Genomic DNA, 18,638 nt, shown 5'->3' with positions numbered 1-18,638 from the left:
AAAACATGGTCATTTTCGGATTCTACGCACTTTTTTAAGTGAACTAATTTCTCCGATTTTTGATTTTCGAAGTTTCAAGCGCAAAAGACTAATTTTTCTAAAATACGAAAAATTCAATTTGAACTTCGGGTGAACTTAGTTCCCCGCCACGACCACGTAGTGGAGTAACGCCAGCGTCGCGCGTGCTCTCAGTTTCAAAATATTATACAAATAAAAATCTTCCGTATGCGCTTGAAACTTCAAAAATCAAAAATCGGGGATAGTAGTTTACTTGAAAAAGTGCGTAGAATTCAAAAATTACCTTGGTTTTTTTCGCAAAACAATACTGATGTCGCTACAAACTCTTGAAGTAGGGAAAAAACGGCCATTTTTGCTACTTTGATCATCTCTCCTGACCACAAAAACAACTCAAATTGAAAAACCCCACTCTGTTTTTTGTATTGAGTCTAAAGTATCGTTTACGTCCATTTTCAATCTGAATACAAATATGCTGTTGCGTTATCAATGAGACGAATGGTTTTACAGATGAAGTTCTCATTTAAAAGGGAGCTTTAGTCTCATTCCAAACCACTTTAATCTAAAAAAAAAAACACTCCAATCTCATCTTCATCAAATAATGATGTTGTGAATGTATTTCTCTACATATTTGGATTACCAAAACATTATGTTGTTATCACCATAATTATTTGGTTTCATAGTGTTCTGAAGCATTATTGTGAGTTATGTAGTATGACTTGATCTTTCACTTTATTTAGATGAGAAGTAATAACTTTTTTCCACAGAGGAAGTATGTACTTACACTGTTTTCCTGTACAATATCACTTATTAATAGTTAATGCTTTCATTTAATTGTTTCTCAAGATGTTTGACTGGTTGGCTGTCTGCTTGTAGGTATGGAAGTATCACATCACCTCTCCAAATAATTTTTCTCTCAGTCCATCCAGGATTTTCTGCCAATTCTCTTGTTTCATTCGTAATATCTCCGATTATATTTCGAATATGATTGGGGAGGGGTGAATAGCGGATACAGTGTTGGTCTATTTCCTCTTCCATGAACATATAAATGGCAAGCGGTCTTGATAACTGTAGAATATAAACATCTCGAGTTTTATTCTCTAGGCCCAGTTCTTCATCGAAACGGAAACTCAGATCAGCATGATCATCAGGATGCCTTTTCACCTTTTTGGGTGCAGTATTAGTATAGTGATAAGACACTACAGACAAACAATTTTCTTGTTGAGGTTCTTTTTTTATTTTGCCCCAATCACACATGCAATTTTCAGTTGGCGAAAACATTCCTTAACATATTCATCCTTAGTTTCAGTTTACTGAACAAAAGTTCAGTCACCATATCTTTTGTTGGTATCACAACAAACCCATTTTAATTTTACATATTTGTGTTCTGTACAAAGTAAACTTCTTAAAGAAACTTTTCAAAGATGTTACTTCTTCATCACAATTATGGAGTGGTGCCTCGATGATACACCTGAAAAATACGAATTCATTTTCGAATTTTAATTTCAAAGAAGTAGGTAAATCACGTGCAATTGCGCGTCAACGACTTTAAATCTCGTTCCACAATCATCCTCAATGCCTAATGTATTATAAACAAAGACAATTTAAGCTATTACCTATTAATTTTTAGAAATTGTAAATAATGAAAATGCCAAATGTTTTTTTTTGTTGCAATGAACCATCGCCAGATTGGCTGTGTTGAGATACCTACTTATTTCAAGAAAAATTAACGAGTTGTCTTACTTATTACAAAAAGGTGACGAACCGTTGAAAAATCATTGAAGAAAATTCAAGTTGTTCCTTACCAGATTGTTCTTTTTGGAACTACCGATCTCCACAACTGTTTCGCAAAAGAGCTTTCCCCGGAAGAATAGGCACGTAAAACAAGTATGAATTTGTAAAGCACTTCTTATAAATTACTAAAGAATAATAGGTAATTCACTAAAAAAATTTATGTGCTTGAAAAAATACTGACAAATTTTGTATAAAATTCGGGGAAGTATTAAATTTTACCAGCAGACATTCGAAAAGATGATAAAAAATTTGAATACTTGAATAAAAATTAAAATTACACAAACTATTATTCACGCTTGAACATTACTAAAAAATGTAATTTATACTTATTGTGTTTTTAACGTGTAAACAAAATAAAAATTAATGAAATAATTCACGCTGAGATCAATTTACTAGGCCTTTTTAAAATTCCAAAAATGATTTAAAAATTGGAACAATTAACCATTTTTTAAACTTACGGCATAACTTTTCGTACTTACTTTTGAATGTGAGGCTGCAACTACGTATTTGAACTTATAAAAAAATTATGGATAATTTTTACTATTTCAAACAGTAACCGGATCCCATTCAAAAATATTGTGATTTTTACTATGAGATTAGTAAATTTTACTATGAGAGTAATAATTAATTTTACCTAATAATTCTATAGGTAAAATGTATTTTTTGGCTGAGTAAAAATCACTATAAATCATTTTTGAATGGGATCCGGTTACTGTACTGAAATAGTAATTTTTATTAATTTTTTTTTTCGTGTAGTAATAATAATTAACGAATTTAAAAATGGCCAATAAATTACGATATCAGTTACTGAGCTTTTTGAACTTGAGATACCCAATATCCGAAAAAAAACATCTGATTTTTTTTTTACAAAACCACCACATCATCACCCACCCACTTTCAAAATTTTCAACAACATCCTTCCATTTTGTTCGATTTCTAACTTGAAAAAGGGGAGAACGATTCGCTTAAAACCAAATGTCGACACTTTACGACCACTAAGCTTTGAAATCGCGGCAGTTAACTTTGATACACGATGAATATTTCGTAACATAACTACTGTCCTTTAGATGTTCATCAACGTAGCCACGTGTTAAACGTAAACAGGATTATAGGGTATATAATTTCTTTTTTTTTATGTAAAAGACCTTCGTATCATAGGTACTATAAAACAGTGTTTCTAATCGCCTTCGCTCGGCTTCATTTAAATAAAATCCACGACTCTGTCATTCTCGTAATTATCATTATCGATGTTCGCGTCGTCGTCGTCGTCGTCGTACTCTCGTATCTATAGTAAAACGTCTGGACGAATTTTTCACCAATACGACAATATCTCACAGTGCACAGCTTCATTAGATGAAAGAGAAATAAGAGGTAAAAATGCTCGCGACCCAGATCACGATCTGCTAGATATAGCTCGTACGTCTATGTATACGAGTATAGTACCTGCCTGCCTATACTATACACGTGATTGTAGGTTTGAAAACCTTATTCCAAAGGTCCGGTAAAATTAGCTGCAAAAGGATTGAATTCCAAAGCAACACGTGAACGCAATTTAAAATAATACTACAAGCCCGCCTTCTCTAGCCTGGCCGCCTTTATATGTACATTTCTACATATCTCTTCTCTATATTCGTATAGCATATAATACACATACTAGGAGTAACGTAACCACCGCAAATTCTTACATGTATACACCCGTAAGGATCTTAAACCGTTTGATTTCGCTATTTAATCTGTTTACCTTTTTCTATGCTCGTAATGGGACCTACGTACAGGTGTTTACGAATAGCTAAAGATAACATTTGCGCACCGTTTTGCCGAGTAAATAGTTAACGCGAAAATAGGACATTTAATGCAAACATCGTCGCATTGAAATTAATTTCCAAAACTAACACATACACATCCGTGTTTTGTGTTTCGCTATCGAGCCTTTGCCTTAGACTATGCTAACTGCCCTACGAAAATCTATACGGTCTCTTTGCCAAGTTCCTTCACCTTTCTTCTTCTTTCGTGCGAATGTGTAATTTTTTGCACTATTTTCTTCATCAGCGTCATTGGTGCGTGTGAAGTTTCTGAAAGTTGGTTTTTTGAAGTGGTGAGGAGGGGAATTTTTCAAATTTCAAGCTGAATTGGTAGATAGATGCAGATACTTACTTACTAGATGCAGATACTTACTTACTAGATGCAGATACTTACTTACTTGAAGTTGCAAAAATGAAAACAGGACTTATCTGGAGCCGATATGCCATGTTTTTGAGAATCCACCCCTTCCCTCCATTTCCAGAAATAATAGTGTCATCTCTGTACCGATGGCTTCTATCAAAAAATTTTCAAAATAAAAGTTGTACATCTGAGTTTAACAAGAATTTTAGCTACCATAAAAAATTTCGACCGAGCCTTCCTTCCCTTCAATTTTGACAATTTTGTGCATTTTATCAAAAATACACCAAATACTAGAAACTCATTCAAGCGAGTAAAAGTTGCTCAGAATCGAGTAAAAAACACATATTTACACCAAAAGTTAACCCCTTCCCATTTTTGGAGTGTCCACATCCCTTTTGTCCAAAAAAATGCCATAGAGAAATTTTTTGACTGAAGTCATCCTCACACGTTTTTTTTGTGACTGACCAAATTTCAAAATAAAGGGGTTGTAAATTAATTTGAAAATATGGTTCGAATGATCATCTCCAATCAAGTATCAAACACTACTTTGATTTTATATTCGTGCTCGAAGTACTTAAACTCGATTTTTGGAGGTTAAAAAAATTCCTCAACTTTATCAAGAACGATATTACCTTGAAAAAATTTTTTTATATCGTAAAATTTCGTGTATATCGGCGTTTAAAAAATTGTCCTTGTTTAATTTAATGGAAAATCGAATATGAAATTTGTTCATTTTAAAATGCTATCGTCTCGAGAATATACTATACTATAGCGAAACTTAACAATATGAAACTTTTACCTAAAGGTAATATTAAAATACGACCAAGTCCACGAGTTGGCCTTTATACGAAGAAATTAATAGCGTGTGGCTGGATGTCTAAAAACTTATATTAAAGAACGTATTCGAAGCTTACAACTTTAGATTACTTTCATATTTTCTGAGTTACACAAAAGCCACTCTTTAGCACTTCGTCGCTTAAACATGGTTTGAAAAGCTTACGTAGTCCCTAAGAGTTATTATCCTTTTCAACAAATAATAGAAAGTTATTTTTAAAAACGCATTCGCGTATATGGTTCGGCGGCTCTTGTCGTAGTATTTGACTTCAGTGTGCTTATTTATGCAGGCTGGTGTTGGTTTTTTTTTCAATGATAGGTGCATACTTACTTACTGAGTGGATAAAAGATGTAAAGCAATTATAAATCGTCTACTGTCTTATCAGAAAGCTGAGAAGTGATTTACATACCTAACACGCAATCTTGGTAGAAATTTGTAGGACAAAAATGGTTCATTTTATTAAAATACCTATTGAATGCTTTTAGAAAATTAAAAATGGTCAATTAAAGGAAAAATATAAGTCATAAAATCATAAAGAATGCTTTACCTAAATGATGTAGGTAGCGGAAAGCCACTTTGGTGCAGATCGATTGAAGAAACATCCATCGAGAGAAGTACAATACACGTTTTTATGTCTTCGCTGGTACCTATTACGTGGTAGTTTTGAAGTTACGTTTAAATATTACTTTTGGAATCTGGCAAAACTTGGTGGAGAAGAGCTGGAGACCTAGCAAAATTTGGAGAGGAGGGCCCCCTCTCCCAATTTTTAAAGGTTCCTCGGCTCCACATTGAAAAACGTGGTTTTTTTGTTGGAATTAGGATGTTGAAAAAAGAGGAAGGACTGTTTCCATCATGCTTCCCTATGTTGGTTTTTATTACTGTGTAATTTTTACCTGTTTTTGGGTTCAATTTGGATCGTTTCTCTGTGTTCTCATTTTTTCCGACGCATCTCCGAAAAACAATGTCATACGATGTCTGTTCGTAATGGATTCGCGTTCCTTTTTGAAGAGCAGTTTTTGCTGCATCCTATTAAAAAAACACATTTTTTTGACATTAATGAATACAAATATGAAATATTCTTAGATAAATTGAAGAATTATTCTTGAAATTATTTACTTACATCATTAGGGAACACCGCGAATCCGTATCTCTCATTGCCAAAAGTTAAACTCTCGATATTGAATCTTTTCAACAGTACGGATCTCACAATACCTGTTGGAATATTTTTAAACCCTAAAATTGAAAAAAAAATCATTATTTTCGAATAAAAAAACATAATAATCATGATTAAATATTATTTTTAAGGGGAAATATTCCAATTTATCCGACGAATTTGATCTAGCTAAATCTAATTACTTACTCAAACTTGAACGTCCCGCCCTTGTGTGGATCGCCAGCACAGATCATGTTGCTTGAATTCAGCTCGAAATACAAATAACGAATTTTTTATTTTAAATTGAAATTCTAAACATTTTAAATTAGAAATAAATCATCGATCAATAACAATAACAATAGACGAAAAATCGATGTGATCGACATGAAAACATTCGGAGTTTTTTTAAAAAAAAGATTGATGATGAGGATCGAATATTTTTCTGCCTTGTAATAACAGCAGGCATCAAATTCGGTCACTTAAAAATTGACTTGAACACTAATTTTACTTGCAAGTCACTTTTGTCACTATTTCGACAAAAATGGCAAAGGATTTGTCGTGTAAAAAAGAAAAAGTGCAAATGATCAATATTTTTCATGATAATCCTTCAGAATTTATCATTTTAAAAATAATTAAAATCAACAGTGTTAAATATTAAAAATTTAAGACACAAATGTAGATCGAAAGATCAGGCAAAAATTTCACCTGTCAAAATTTCAAGTGCTTAAGTGCCTTTTTCGATTTTTGGTGAATTTTTGAAAATCAAATTTAGGCCAAAAATGAGGGAAAAAATCAACATTTTACCAAATTGACCAAGAATGCTGAAATTTGGGATATACCCTATTTTCGACACGCCAAATCGATTGGAAACTGTTTCAACACGATTTGAGAAGTTCTGGAGCCTCCAGCAGATTTTTGTAACTCGAAGTTTCCCAATCATTTTCAGAACTAATTTCAATACGTTACTAAGTCGACTGCAGGTAGAGTTCAAGTTGTTTTGGAGCCTCCAGCGACTTTTTAAAAATTACTAGAGTCACCAGATTTGTGAAACTTGAAATTCCCACTACATTTTATCAAATGGAGTTAGCAAGCTGGAATTTACTTCGCAAACTTTTCAACACGATAATATGAAGTCGACTGCATGGTAGTTTCAAATGGTTTTGAAGCTTCCAGCTACTTTTTGGAAATTTCAATTTTCCAAAAAACGCCATACCACCTTTCAAAAAGTTGCTGGAGGCTCCAAAACGACTTTAAACCCACCAGAAGTCGACTTCGTATAGCGTATTGAAATTTGCAGAATGAATTTCGGCTTTCCAACTCCATTTGATGAAATTTTGTGGGAATTTCGAGTTTCAAAAATCTGCTGGAGGCTCCAGAACTGTTCAAAACGTGTTGAAACAGTTTCCAATCGATTTGGCGTGTCGAAAATAGGGTATATCCCAAATTTCAGTCATCTTGGTCAATTTGGTAAAATTTTGATTTTTTCCCTCATTTTTGGCCTAAATTCGATTTTCAAAAATTCACCAAAAATCGAAAAAGGTACTTTAGCACTTGAAATTGTCTAGCACATGAAATGCTATATACGTAGTAGGTAGATTATCTAGACAGGAGTGTATAATTGCTATGTACGTTGTATTACCTATACATACATATTATGTACCTACTTTTATCCAGGTAGATTTCAAGCCCATCATATCCGATAAAACCATTTCGAAGATCCGCACATTACCAAAGGCTATTTCTTTTCTCATATACAAGGTTATACGTACGAGTACGTATGCTTAGTACTATTAATTCGTTATTTCGCATTTTTCAGCCATAAAAGGCGCACCGACAAATACGGAAGCAATAAAAAGTTAAACAATTCGGAAAATACGTTATGTCCTTTTTATCTCACGCATCGACGAATTCTGAACAAAATTCAAATGTAGCCGGAAGTTAAATTTGGCCGGGGAAAAAAGAGCGATAAAAAACGCCGAGTTTGAGTCGAAGAAAGAAGGGAAACTACCGAGAGAGGAACAGACGGTTGATAAGTCAATGATGTAAAATCGCCTTCAAACTAACCACTCGGCAGAAGCAATTTCTTTCCATAAATCAACTTGTATCTGAAAATAAGTTACGTTTTACATACATACTCGTATATCCTGCAGAAATATACATATAAGAAAATTTCACCAAAAAACCCCACCGTTTGGCAATGAAATTGCAAGAAAGAGAGAACTTTGGCCTCTTCTTCTTCTTCTTCTTCGCTTAGCATATGAGAGTCGAACGACGGTGGTCGCGTCGCGTCGAGCCTCATTCTGCACCCTGTCTGCCCTGTTTGCACCCCGCATTCTACCAAGATGTATGCTCGGTTTGTTACATAACTCATAAATCTCTAGTACATTGAGGGGATACTTTATTTAAAGGCGTAAAGTTGGAACCGTAACCCCTTAAAAAAGGTTTCCACCAGATAGTTACGTTTTTACCGTTATTTCGTTACGCATCGTTGAAAATTTCATGTGCGCCAGGGTAATATTACCGATAGGAAGCCCTAACTTTCTTCTTCGTCTTATTCTTCTTCTTCTCCTCGGTGCTCTTTTTTTTTAAATGGCTATTTTTATTGCCGCAGCATGTTACCGCGAGAAAATTGGGCGGTAGAGCATAGCCCAACCTGCCCTATTGTTATACACACTATTAAACTAAACTTTGTGCGCTCAAAGGCACCTGGAATTTTTCCGATGCGTTCCATCCGTTTATAATTTTTTTGCCTTTTTTTTCGGGTTTAATTTACGCGGAAAAAAATAAATTTCAGTCGTTTTTATAGTACAGTGATTTCGGCTCGATTTGCATATACCGTACCTACTCTGCAGCTATGGTACCGATCCGGCGCCGATATTATAGATATACGTATTGTACGAATAGGTTGCTATATTCGTATAGTATACACTTCTGCTCTACTAACGTCAAAAGCTGCACGTTGAATATATTAAATTTATCCTTGAATTTTATTTCACATAGGTATTTGTTCTCTGTCTCGCATGCGATCCTAATTTGCTTTGAAATTTTTTCAAATGCCTAATAAAACGTCGTTCATTTTCTTACTTACAGTTCAATTTGCTAGATAAATAATGTCGAGTAAAGATACGTAGATATACTCTACATAACGAGGCTTCTTTTTTTTTTTTTTTTTTTTGTATCAGTCTTTCGTATGTTTACTCAAGGATCGCGTGATTAATTTAAAATCATATACCTAAACCGTATTATAGCTCGATAAAATGGCAAATTCGTTTACAAATAAAAAAATAGAAAGTTTTCTCATTAATTTTTACACGTGTAGGTTTTCTAGACGTGTATTCAAGTACCTTGTAGCCTATGAAATGCTGGTAGAATGGTTTTCGGGAGTATAATGGCCAGTGGCGGTCTAAGGGTAGGCAATACGCTTCGAAAGGGCTCATTTCAGAATGAGGGACCCCCCCCCACTCACTGTTGATGTATTTTATTCTCCATTCACGACGGCAATGAAGAGAAAGACAGATTACGATCAGACAAGGCCAATTTTTCTTCTACTTTTCTGTAAGAATTGAGAAAAAATTATGTAATTGAAATAAATACATTTTAAAATGTGTACTTTGATAAGGAATCTATGTACATCTATGTACGTACCTGAAGAAGAACAGTTTAAAACTTCTGAAGATATTCATGATTTTTTTTCATTGAAAAAAAAAACAAAAACAAAAAAAAACTCATCTGAATAGTATGTTTCAATAGACATCAATAAAAGCATCCTTTCTATCTGGAAGCATGAATTTCGATGCTGGAATTTAGTGAAGACCGGGTGGGGGGGGGATGGACTAAATAAAACGTGAATCATATGATAATTTCCAACAACCTATTGACCTAATTTTTGAGACTTCACATCAGTAGTTTTTTCTAATTGGAGCATCATCATTTTACACAACTTTATTCACGAATGGTCCCACTTTCAGAACCTTCAACTTCTGTATTTATAGTCGGGGAGCGCGCATAAGGATCTATTGTACCCCTCGCCGATCCTCCGAAAGAAATTTTTTCTTGAAGGGGGTGTCCTAAAGAACATTTCTAGCCCTTGTTCTCAAAAAAAAACCATCCCTATACTCACAAAATGGCGACCATTTTGATTGGCAATGGCAGGTCAGCCGAAATCGCAGATTTTGAGTTCCAAACATAGGACTTGGAATGAAATTTTTTAAACCGTACATAGGTACCTAGATCAAAAGAGCAGGCAAAAATTCATCACCTGACAAAATTTCATGTCACGATAATCGCGATAGCTCATTCAATCAATCAATTCAATTATTGTGATGTTCAATATCATCGGTATCCCTGACACCACTTGAGCTGGAAATTTGACATATTACAATTTATCAGTGCTGAATATGGTTACATACTTCGTGTTATCAATACAATTTTACAAACTTACAACATAATTAATTACATTTCAGGTATAATAATTATACTTGAAATGAATGTTGGGTCGAAGAATGAACGGGAGTTAACTAGTGGAAAATAAGGTGTTTACACCCACCTTTTTGTTTTTTCAACAGTTAAATATAAGTACAGACACTTGACATAAATATTTTTGTTTCGAACCTGAGAATTTGTGAGTCTTGGCTCATTAAGCTACTCCAGAAAGCTTATTAGATCGGATATTGGTTGAAGGCGATACTCTGGGGAAATTTTGAAGAAATAGTTGACCAAATTTGCGTTTTCCAACAGCATAATCTGCATAATTATACAAAACCAACAGATACAAGTAAAACCTTTTATGCAAGTAAAAATGCTTGTGTTGTGATTTCCGATTCATACAACTTTCTGGGCTGAGTCGTTAGGTGATGATTTGTGAGTCTTGGCCCAATGCTTATTACATTGGATACAGGTTGAAGGCGATATTCTGGGGAAATTATGAAGAATATTTGAAGATCAAAAATGCACGGAGCTAAATAATCTAAATTAATATGCGTCGAAAAATAGGTTGAATGAAAAAAAAAAAAGTAAAAATAGATTATCAGATGGCAAAAGTCATCACATTTGGTCAATTTTTGGCTTTTTCAATAAAAATAAGTAAATAAATGGAAGGATAAATAGGCGAATAGAATGAAAAAACTTGTAAAATGAAAATAAAAAAAGGAAAAGATGGCAAATGCCACAACATTTGGTCAACTTTTGGATTTTTGGAAAAAATGAAAAATTACAAAATCCACAAACATTTGGTAAGTTGTTGAAACTGAAGAATGAAAGTATAAAAAAAATGAAAGATGGCAAAAGCCACAACATTAGGTAAATTTTTGGCTTTTTTTTGAAAAAAATGTAGAAGAACGTTATCAAGAAAAAAATGTATGTATAAAAAAAATGAAAAGATGGCGAGAGTCACAAATTTTTGACCGATTTTTATTACTTTAAAAAAAATTGAACTAAAAGAAACATTTGGTCAATTTTTGGCTTATTCATGAAAATAAATAAATAAATTCATAAACAGGTGAATAGAATGAAAAAATATAAAAAAGGATGGAAAGATGGTAGGCCGCAACATTTGGTCAATTTTTGGATTTTTGGAAAAAATGAAAAATAACAAAATCCACAATTCCACAAACATTTGGTAAGTTTTTGGCTTTTTCAAATAAATGAAAATAAAACTGAAGAATGAAAGTGTAAAAAAAATGAAAGATGGCAAAAGCCACAGCATTAGGTCAATTTTTGGCTTTTTAAAAAAAAGTAGAAGAACGTTATCAAGAGAAAAATGTATAAGAAAAATGAAAAGAATGATGGCGAAAGTCACAAATTTTTGGCCGATTTTTATTACTTGGAAAAAAATGAAAATATAAAAAAAGAAAAGATGGTAATAGCCACATCAATATCAAAATCTACAAACATTTGATAGGTTTTTGGCTTTTTCAAAAAAATGAAAATAAAACTGTAGAATGAAAGTGTAAAAAAATGAAAGATGGCAAAAGCCACAAAGTCAATTTTTGGCTTTTTTAAAAAAGAAATGTAGAAGAACGTTATCAAGAAAAAAATGTATTAAAAAAATGAAAATATGGCGAAAGTCACAAATTTCTGGTCGATTTTCATTACTTGAAAAAAAAATAAAAATAAAAGAAACATTTCGTCAATTTTTTGCTTATTCAATAAAAATAAATAGATTAATTAATAAACAGGTAAATAGAATGAAAAAATATAAAAAAAGAAAAAATGGCAGAAGCCGCAACATTTGGTCAATTTTTGGATTTTTGGAAAAAATGAAAAATAATAAAATCCACAAACATTTGGTAGATTTTAATAAAAATACCTAAAACTGAAAAATGAAAGTGTAAAAAAAAATAAAAGATGGCAGAAGCCACAATATTCATTCAATTTGTGGCTTCTTCAAAAAGAAATCCGGAAGAACGTTATCAAGAAAAAAAGTATAGAAAAAATGAGAAGATGGTAAAAGCCACAAATTTTTGGCTAATTTTTGGTTTTTTTCAATAAAAGACCGTGAAAAATGACAAAATTTAAAAAAAAGGAAAAGATAGCTTAAGCTACAACATTCAGACAATTTTCGGCTCAAAATGCAATAGAAAAAAAGTATTTAATTATACATAGGTATTTAAATCTAACATATCACGGCGTTATTTTTCGATGAGAGTTCTGAATCTTGGGCAACAAACAATTCGTGCAGAATTGAACTATTCAAACTGAGCATTGTATCTTATGGTAGCAATTTTCAGGCCTTCTGGGGTCCAAATTGAGAACAAACAAATTTTTCCCCCAGTCAAATTATAAATAGGTGCAGTTGTCCTTGAACTCGTACCAATTTATGGTTTGCAGATACTATAAAACAGTTACCCTATCTTGAACATGAAAATTCACATTTTCAGGCAAATGCACATCGCGAGGTAATCTGAAACCTGATTTTTGTTTGTCACAGCAGGTCATGTCTGCAATACGTTTTGGCTGCTGTTCTTCTAGACATTTGGCCGAATATTTTCCCCGGCTTTGAATTATATCAGTTCTACTCTAAATGTCTTCAAGTTTTAGACCTTGCCAAGGAAAACAATATTACAAGCTTAAAAATGTCAAACTTACCAAATCCGTTGGCGTGCATTTTTTTAATTGATTAAAAACAATGCAGGAGAGCGGTCCGAGGGGCTCATCCAGTTCTAATGTCACACTTCTCAAGAAGAAGTTTGCTGCAGCTGGCTTCTTGAATGGGGTAAATTGTTTCAGTACATATAAGACACTTCAGTTCCATAAGTGCATTGTAATAGTGTAAATAATTAGGTACACTAACAGGTAATAAAAATCGGGTAAATTTTGAACATGATGAAATATACAACGCGAACTTTAATGTTTCGATGACTTGAGTCATAATTTGACTGCTGTACATGTTTCACTGCTGGGTAAACTTAGTGTTCTTTATGTGCTCTTTACCTATTGAGAACTTTATCCTACAAGTTTAAGGTAAATACCTACTTGAATTTGTTACCAAGTACCCAGAGGAAGATACTATTTTCACCTCTGGGTAAAAGTTAGAGAGCCATCATCTTAATCAACACCTCTTAACACGTGAAAGTTCAATTTCAGTGAAAAATCTGTTTTCCCTGTTACCCACAAATACTGTGAAAACATTTTAAAATGAATTTACAGCATTTACAATTAAAATTTTAGTACCTAAATTTCAATGAGTACAGGTTGACATTAAGAAAATGTTACATCTACACACTAGATTGTGACTTGAACAACTTAAGCTGGAAACTTCACATATTACAACTTATCAGTGCTGAATATAGTTACATGCTGGTATTAATACAATTTTACAAACTTACAACGTAATGACGTTTTTGTTTTATTTCGGGAAGCTGTAGAACCTTTGAATAGTCAGGTGATGATTTGTGAGTATTGGTCCATCAAACTACTCCAGAACGCTTATTACATTGGTACGGGTTGAAGGCGATACTCTCGGGAAATTTTGAAGAAATATAGTTAACCAAATTTGCGTTTTCCAACAGCATAATCTGCGTAATTATACGAAACCAACAGATTGAAAGGAAGTGAAAAGATGTGATTTTCGGTCACCAAATTCATGTACATAGATACCCTCCTCAGACCATCGTCGGTTTGAACAAATGAACGAGATCGTTTTTAATCGTGCTCAAGTGATGCACCAAGTTCTTCAAACACAACAGACATACCTAAAATATGAGTTACGACGAGCGGAAAATTCACTCTTTTCTTGGAAAATTCAAACAAAAAATCAAAATGTTGATTAAAATTTAAAAATGAATAAGTTGATGTAATACTCGTATTTTAATTTAAAAATAAGTAAATAAAAAAATTATTTATAAAATAATTAAATTTATTTTTAATTTTACAAATTACTTAATTTTTTTTCTTAAAATGTATAAATATAAAAAAAAATTGAATAAATCTATTCTTAAAATAAAAAACAAGTTAATTGATACGTCTTGTTTTTTTCAATTTTGACGCAGTTATCCGGTTCTTTCCCTGTACCCTTCATTTGTTTAATTATAAACTGGGGGTCTGTGATTCAAAATACATTGGACTTTTAGTACGAGCTCGAGAATGTTTGAAACCGGAGTATCAAAACTTCAACAGCCTTAGCCAGAAGGGATTAAAAGAAAACAGTTGGAGTCTGGTACCTCAAATGTAACTTCGTATGGTACGTATTAATAATAAAAAAATATTAACATCAACGTTGAGGCTAAAAAAATAAAATGAACAAATCCATTGTGAATATTATTCCAAAAAAAAAGGTCGCCAGAATTTATTTCTTTGACCTAACTGCGGACTCCCACAAGCCCCTCCTCCCCGATGAGTGCTTCGCGTATCAAGAGACACAATACACCCATTTTAGGACAATTATCTAGGTATGGTTTTATAAAATTTTATTCAATTGCGAAAATTCAGAACTGACCATGGTATCGTTGTCAAATAATAATTATATTAAGTGATTTTGTGTAATTCTTATCGTCTCAGCTTACTTGTCCTAATTAGGTACACTGAAAAAAAAAATGAGCGCGAAAACAACGTTATCAATAGTGGCAGGTCAGTAGTTATTGTTAAATGAACGCATCCATAAAGTGTTTTTACATTATATTGACTCTTCGTTTAGATAGTTGAAATTTATTGTGACATCGACCTCCGTTGTTTTCGATTCGTGGAATTTCTACGACATTTCATAAATAGATACGTTGAAAAATTTTCAAAATATTTTCATGCAGTCATTTCATTTGTAATAAATAGTGTTATTGTTCGCGTAATCTTTTGGTTTATTCTATTCCAAGAAAGTAATCGTACGTAATTAACGTGATTCGAGTTGTAATAGACACGACAACAAATCCTCGCCTCAATCGTGTAGTTCGTATCGAAAAATTCAAATTTCTTTTTCCTTGAAAAATGAATGCGTCGACTATTTAGAACCGTTAGCATTTCGGGAACCATCGCTACCTACCTACATAGAAAGTGCGGAAAAATGGACTATTATACCTGCACGGTAGTATTAATCGCATCGCTGGTAATTTTTTTGTATCAATTTTTGAAAAAGCGATATTCGTTCTTCGAACGATGTGGCATACCTTACATCAAACCCACGATTTTATTCGGTAACACGATCGATATCATTTTACTGCGAAAATCCATGGGCGAAGTGTTCGCCGAATTGTACAAAAAACTAGAACCTCACAGATTTGGCGGAATATTTGCGGCTACCAAACCGATGATAATGATCAGAGATCCGAATCTACTGAAAGATATTTTAATCAAGGACTTCGTCAATTTCAGCGATCGAGGCTGGGATGTTGATCATACCCTGGAGCCTTTGACCAATCATCTATTCACTATGCATAGTAGGTAATTACTCGAGCCACCTCGTCGACAAGCAAACGTTCAATTTTATGATGAATTTCAGACGATGATTGGAGAAATCTCAGAATGAAGTTGAACAGTGTTTTTACTTCGGGTAAATTGAAAACCATGTTTCCTTTGGTGAAAGTGTGCGGTGATAAGCTCTCCGAAGTCATTGGTAGAATACCCGAAAACGAATCGTTTGATGCAAAAGATCTAATGGCGAGGTATGCGACTGATGTGATTGGAAGCTGCGTGTTCGGTTTGGATACCAAATCGATGGATGATCCGAACGCTGAATTCAGAATGATGGGCAGGAAACTTTCACAATTCAGGTTTATTACTCGTTCAAAATTAGCAGAGTTGTTTTCCCTCTTTTTCTGTATTTGGTCACTGTCTCTTCTTGTTCCAGACTGAGATCGATGTTACGTTTATTGCAATTCGATGTAGTACCGCAAAAACTAGCTAAATTATTGAAAATAACGTTTTTCGATTTGAAAACACAACATTACTTCGGTGATATCGTTTTGAAAACTATTGAGCAACGAGAAAAAACCAATGCGAAACGAAACGATCTTATTGATTTTCTGATCGCGATGAAAAATGGTCAAACGTCTGAAAAATATAATAATGTTGGAAATGGAAGAGATTTCGATTTAAGTAAGCCAACTACTTACAGTTTTTTCTTGGGAAACTCCTGTGAGTTGTTGAGAACTTGTGAGATGAAGGGTAGGGGGAGAGTGGTCGAGGTTTAATTTAATGTCGAATAATCTTCGTTACAGAAATCACAGATGAATTACTAGCTGCCCAAGGCTTTATATTTTTCTTCGCCGGCTACGAAACATCGTCGACAAGTCTAAGTTACATTCTGTTGGAATTATCGCAGAAACAAAACAAACACATTCAGGATAAAATTCGTCAGGAAATTCTTGACATTACCTCAGCCAATAGTCGACTCACGTACGATGTTTTGAAACAAATGCCCTATACTGATATGGTAATCGATGGTTAGTGCTCATTTCTTATATTAGTATGGCTCATGAATAGATTCTCAGCATCTTATCCCACCTGATACTAAATCCCGAAAAAAAAACTATTACTGATCAATGATCATTTTCGCAGAAATACTTCGAAAATACCCACCAAACGGTATACTGCAAAGGAGGGCGATAAAAAATTACAAAATACCAAATTCTGATGCCGTAATACCCGCTGGTACTGCCATTATAGTCTCGATTTACGGATTACATTGTGACGAAAAATATTTCGATAATCCGCAAGAATTCCGCCCAGAACGTTTTACCGAAGAAGAAAAATCCAAACGACTCAGCTGTACTTATTTACCATTTGGGACAGGACCAAGATATTGTATAGGTAGGTCTTCAGGTATTCGAAGTTTCTAATTGTCGGATACTTGAGATCACACCAACAGTAGCACTCTCACTGAGGCCATTCTTGAGATGAAATTGATCACAGAGTAATACGTTTTAGGTGCAAGTTTTGCGAAAATTATGGTGAAAATTGGGTTGATCTACGCTCTAAGAAATTATTCATATCGAACGTCGCCCAAAATGAAGTTTCCGTTGGAATTCGATAAAAATCTCGGTTTATTGACACCTTGTAATAGTATTTTACTGCAACGAGAGAAGATTTTATGATCGCACAGTCTACGAAAAAACTGATACAATTAAGTATAAAGCTTTCCAATTAAATTAATGCAATAAATGCTGCCAATAGATAAATTTTAAGGTCGATGAGTCGTCTGTAAAGTAAAATGGTGTATCGGCCCTGACGTTTTTTCTTTCATCGTCGTTGCCATACGTAATTTCTGCTAGGAACCCGCTTAAGTCAAATTTCGGCTGTGGGGAGGGGGGATGACATCTGAAGATGGAATTTTAAGTCAATTAAGTTTTTTTTAATTTTTAAAAAAATGTTAAAAAATCCACAAATCAAGTTTTCACGAGCAATAAATTGGCCTATAGCTTTTTAATTAGAAAAAGTCCTAAATAAATTTTCGGATTTAGTCTGGAGAGGAGCTATTCAAAGTCTGTCTCCCCTCACCTCTCAATTGCGACATTTATAGAAGTTTCTCCAAAAATATTGTCTTCGGATTCATGTTAGCTTTCGCAGCATCCTGGATTCATTTTGTTAATAAAACAGGTAAGCCATTTTTAAAAAATAATCGCCTTTACAGGTCTGTGTTGAATTTGTGGTTTTTGACTGTGTGTGATACACCGCGGTAATCGAAACGAAAATTGACTCGGTGCAAAAAAAAGTATCTGGTAGAAGGTCAACGAAGACTCTTCTCATTTGTTGCAACTTTCAACTTTTAAATGTTCGAATCTGAACACAGGCAATAAATTACCTATTCGCATAACACCAACTAATATTACAGACCCGTTAAATCCAACAACGTAGGTATCGAAGTTCGATTCATCAACGTTGTTAATATCACAGCAACCCTTATTTTCAACTGGGTACTTGTCTACTTGTACATTTTAATTAATATTGGACTACAATTTTGTCTGTATATATCGGCATAATGTAGTAAAAGATTTTGAAAATATGCACCTTACTCGTGAGCATCATCGGGCGTTTGGCCAAAATGGCGATAATCCAATTAAACTTATACGATACGTATGTATGTAAAATGGTGAAAATTTCAAGTACGCATAATAGGTAGACGTGGCCTGATGAATGAACCTAAGGTGTGATTCTGAAGATTGTGAGCTTCAGAATTTTTAAATTACGTATTCGTCTTTGGGATGGAGAATAAATCATCTCATGTTACATTGTTACCATAACTCATTTTTT

The 18,638-nt window shown here is 33.6% G+C and overlaps 2 protein-coding genes across 2 annotated transcripts in view; both read left to right on the top strand.

Moving 5' to 3' along the window:
* Positions 1–18,638, top strand: part of LOC135836473 (alpha-tocopherol transfer protein-like) — a 146,752-nt gene that overhangs the window by 7,862 nt on the left and 120,252 nt on the right. The gene's annotated exons all lie outside the window — the stretch shown is intronic.
* On the top strand, positions 9,153–17,611 carry LOC135836472 (probable cytochrome P450 6a13). The gene is made up of 6 exons (XM_065351332.1): positions 9,153–15,826; positions 15,889–16,159; positions 16,237–16,484; positions 16,607–16,831; positions 16,947–17,198; positions 17,316–17,611. Exons 1-6 carry the CDS (start codon positions 15,382–15,384, stop codon positions 17,480–17,482), a joined length of 1,608 nt encoding a protein of 535 aa, XP_065207404.1. The 5' UTR covers positions 9,153–15,381; the 3' UTR covers positions 17,483–17,611.

Source organism: Planococcus citri, chromosome 2 (genome assembly GCF_950023065.1).
Source record: "Planococcus citri chromosome 2, ihPlaCitr1.1, whole genome shotgun sequence".
Taxonomy (NCBI): Eukaryota; Metazoa; Arthropoda; class Insecta; order Hemiptera; family Pseudococcidae; genus Planococcus; species Planococcus citri.
The sequence above is the reverse complement of the archived record's forward strand: the minus strand, read 5'-3'. Positions and strand labels throughout refer to the sequence as shown.

What these genes read in the sequence shown, in the direction of transcription:
- LOC135836472 (XM_065351332.1), top strand. Translation starts at nt 15,382, where the DNA reads ATGCGTCGACTATTTAGAACCGTTAGCATTTCGGGAACCATCGCTACC. An exon ending in TCATCTATTCACTATGCATA is followed by an intron (nt 15,827 to 15,888) that starts GTAGGTAATTAC and finishes GATGAATTTCAG; the next exon opens with ACGATGATTGGAGAAATCTC. An exon ending in AGGAAACTTTCACAATTCAG is followed by an intron (nt 16,160 to 16,236) that starts GTTTATTACTCG and finishes TTCTTGTTCCAG; the next exon opens with ACTGAGATCGATGTTACGTT.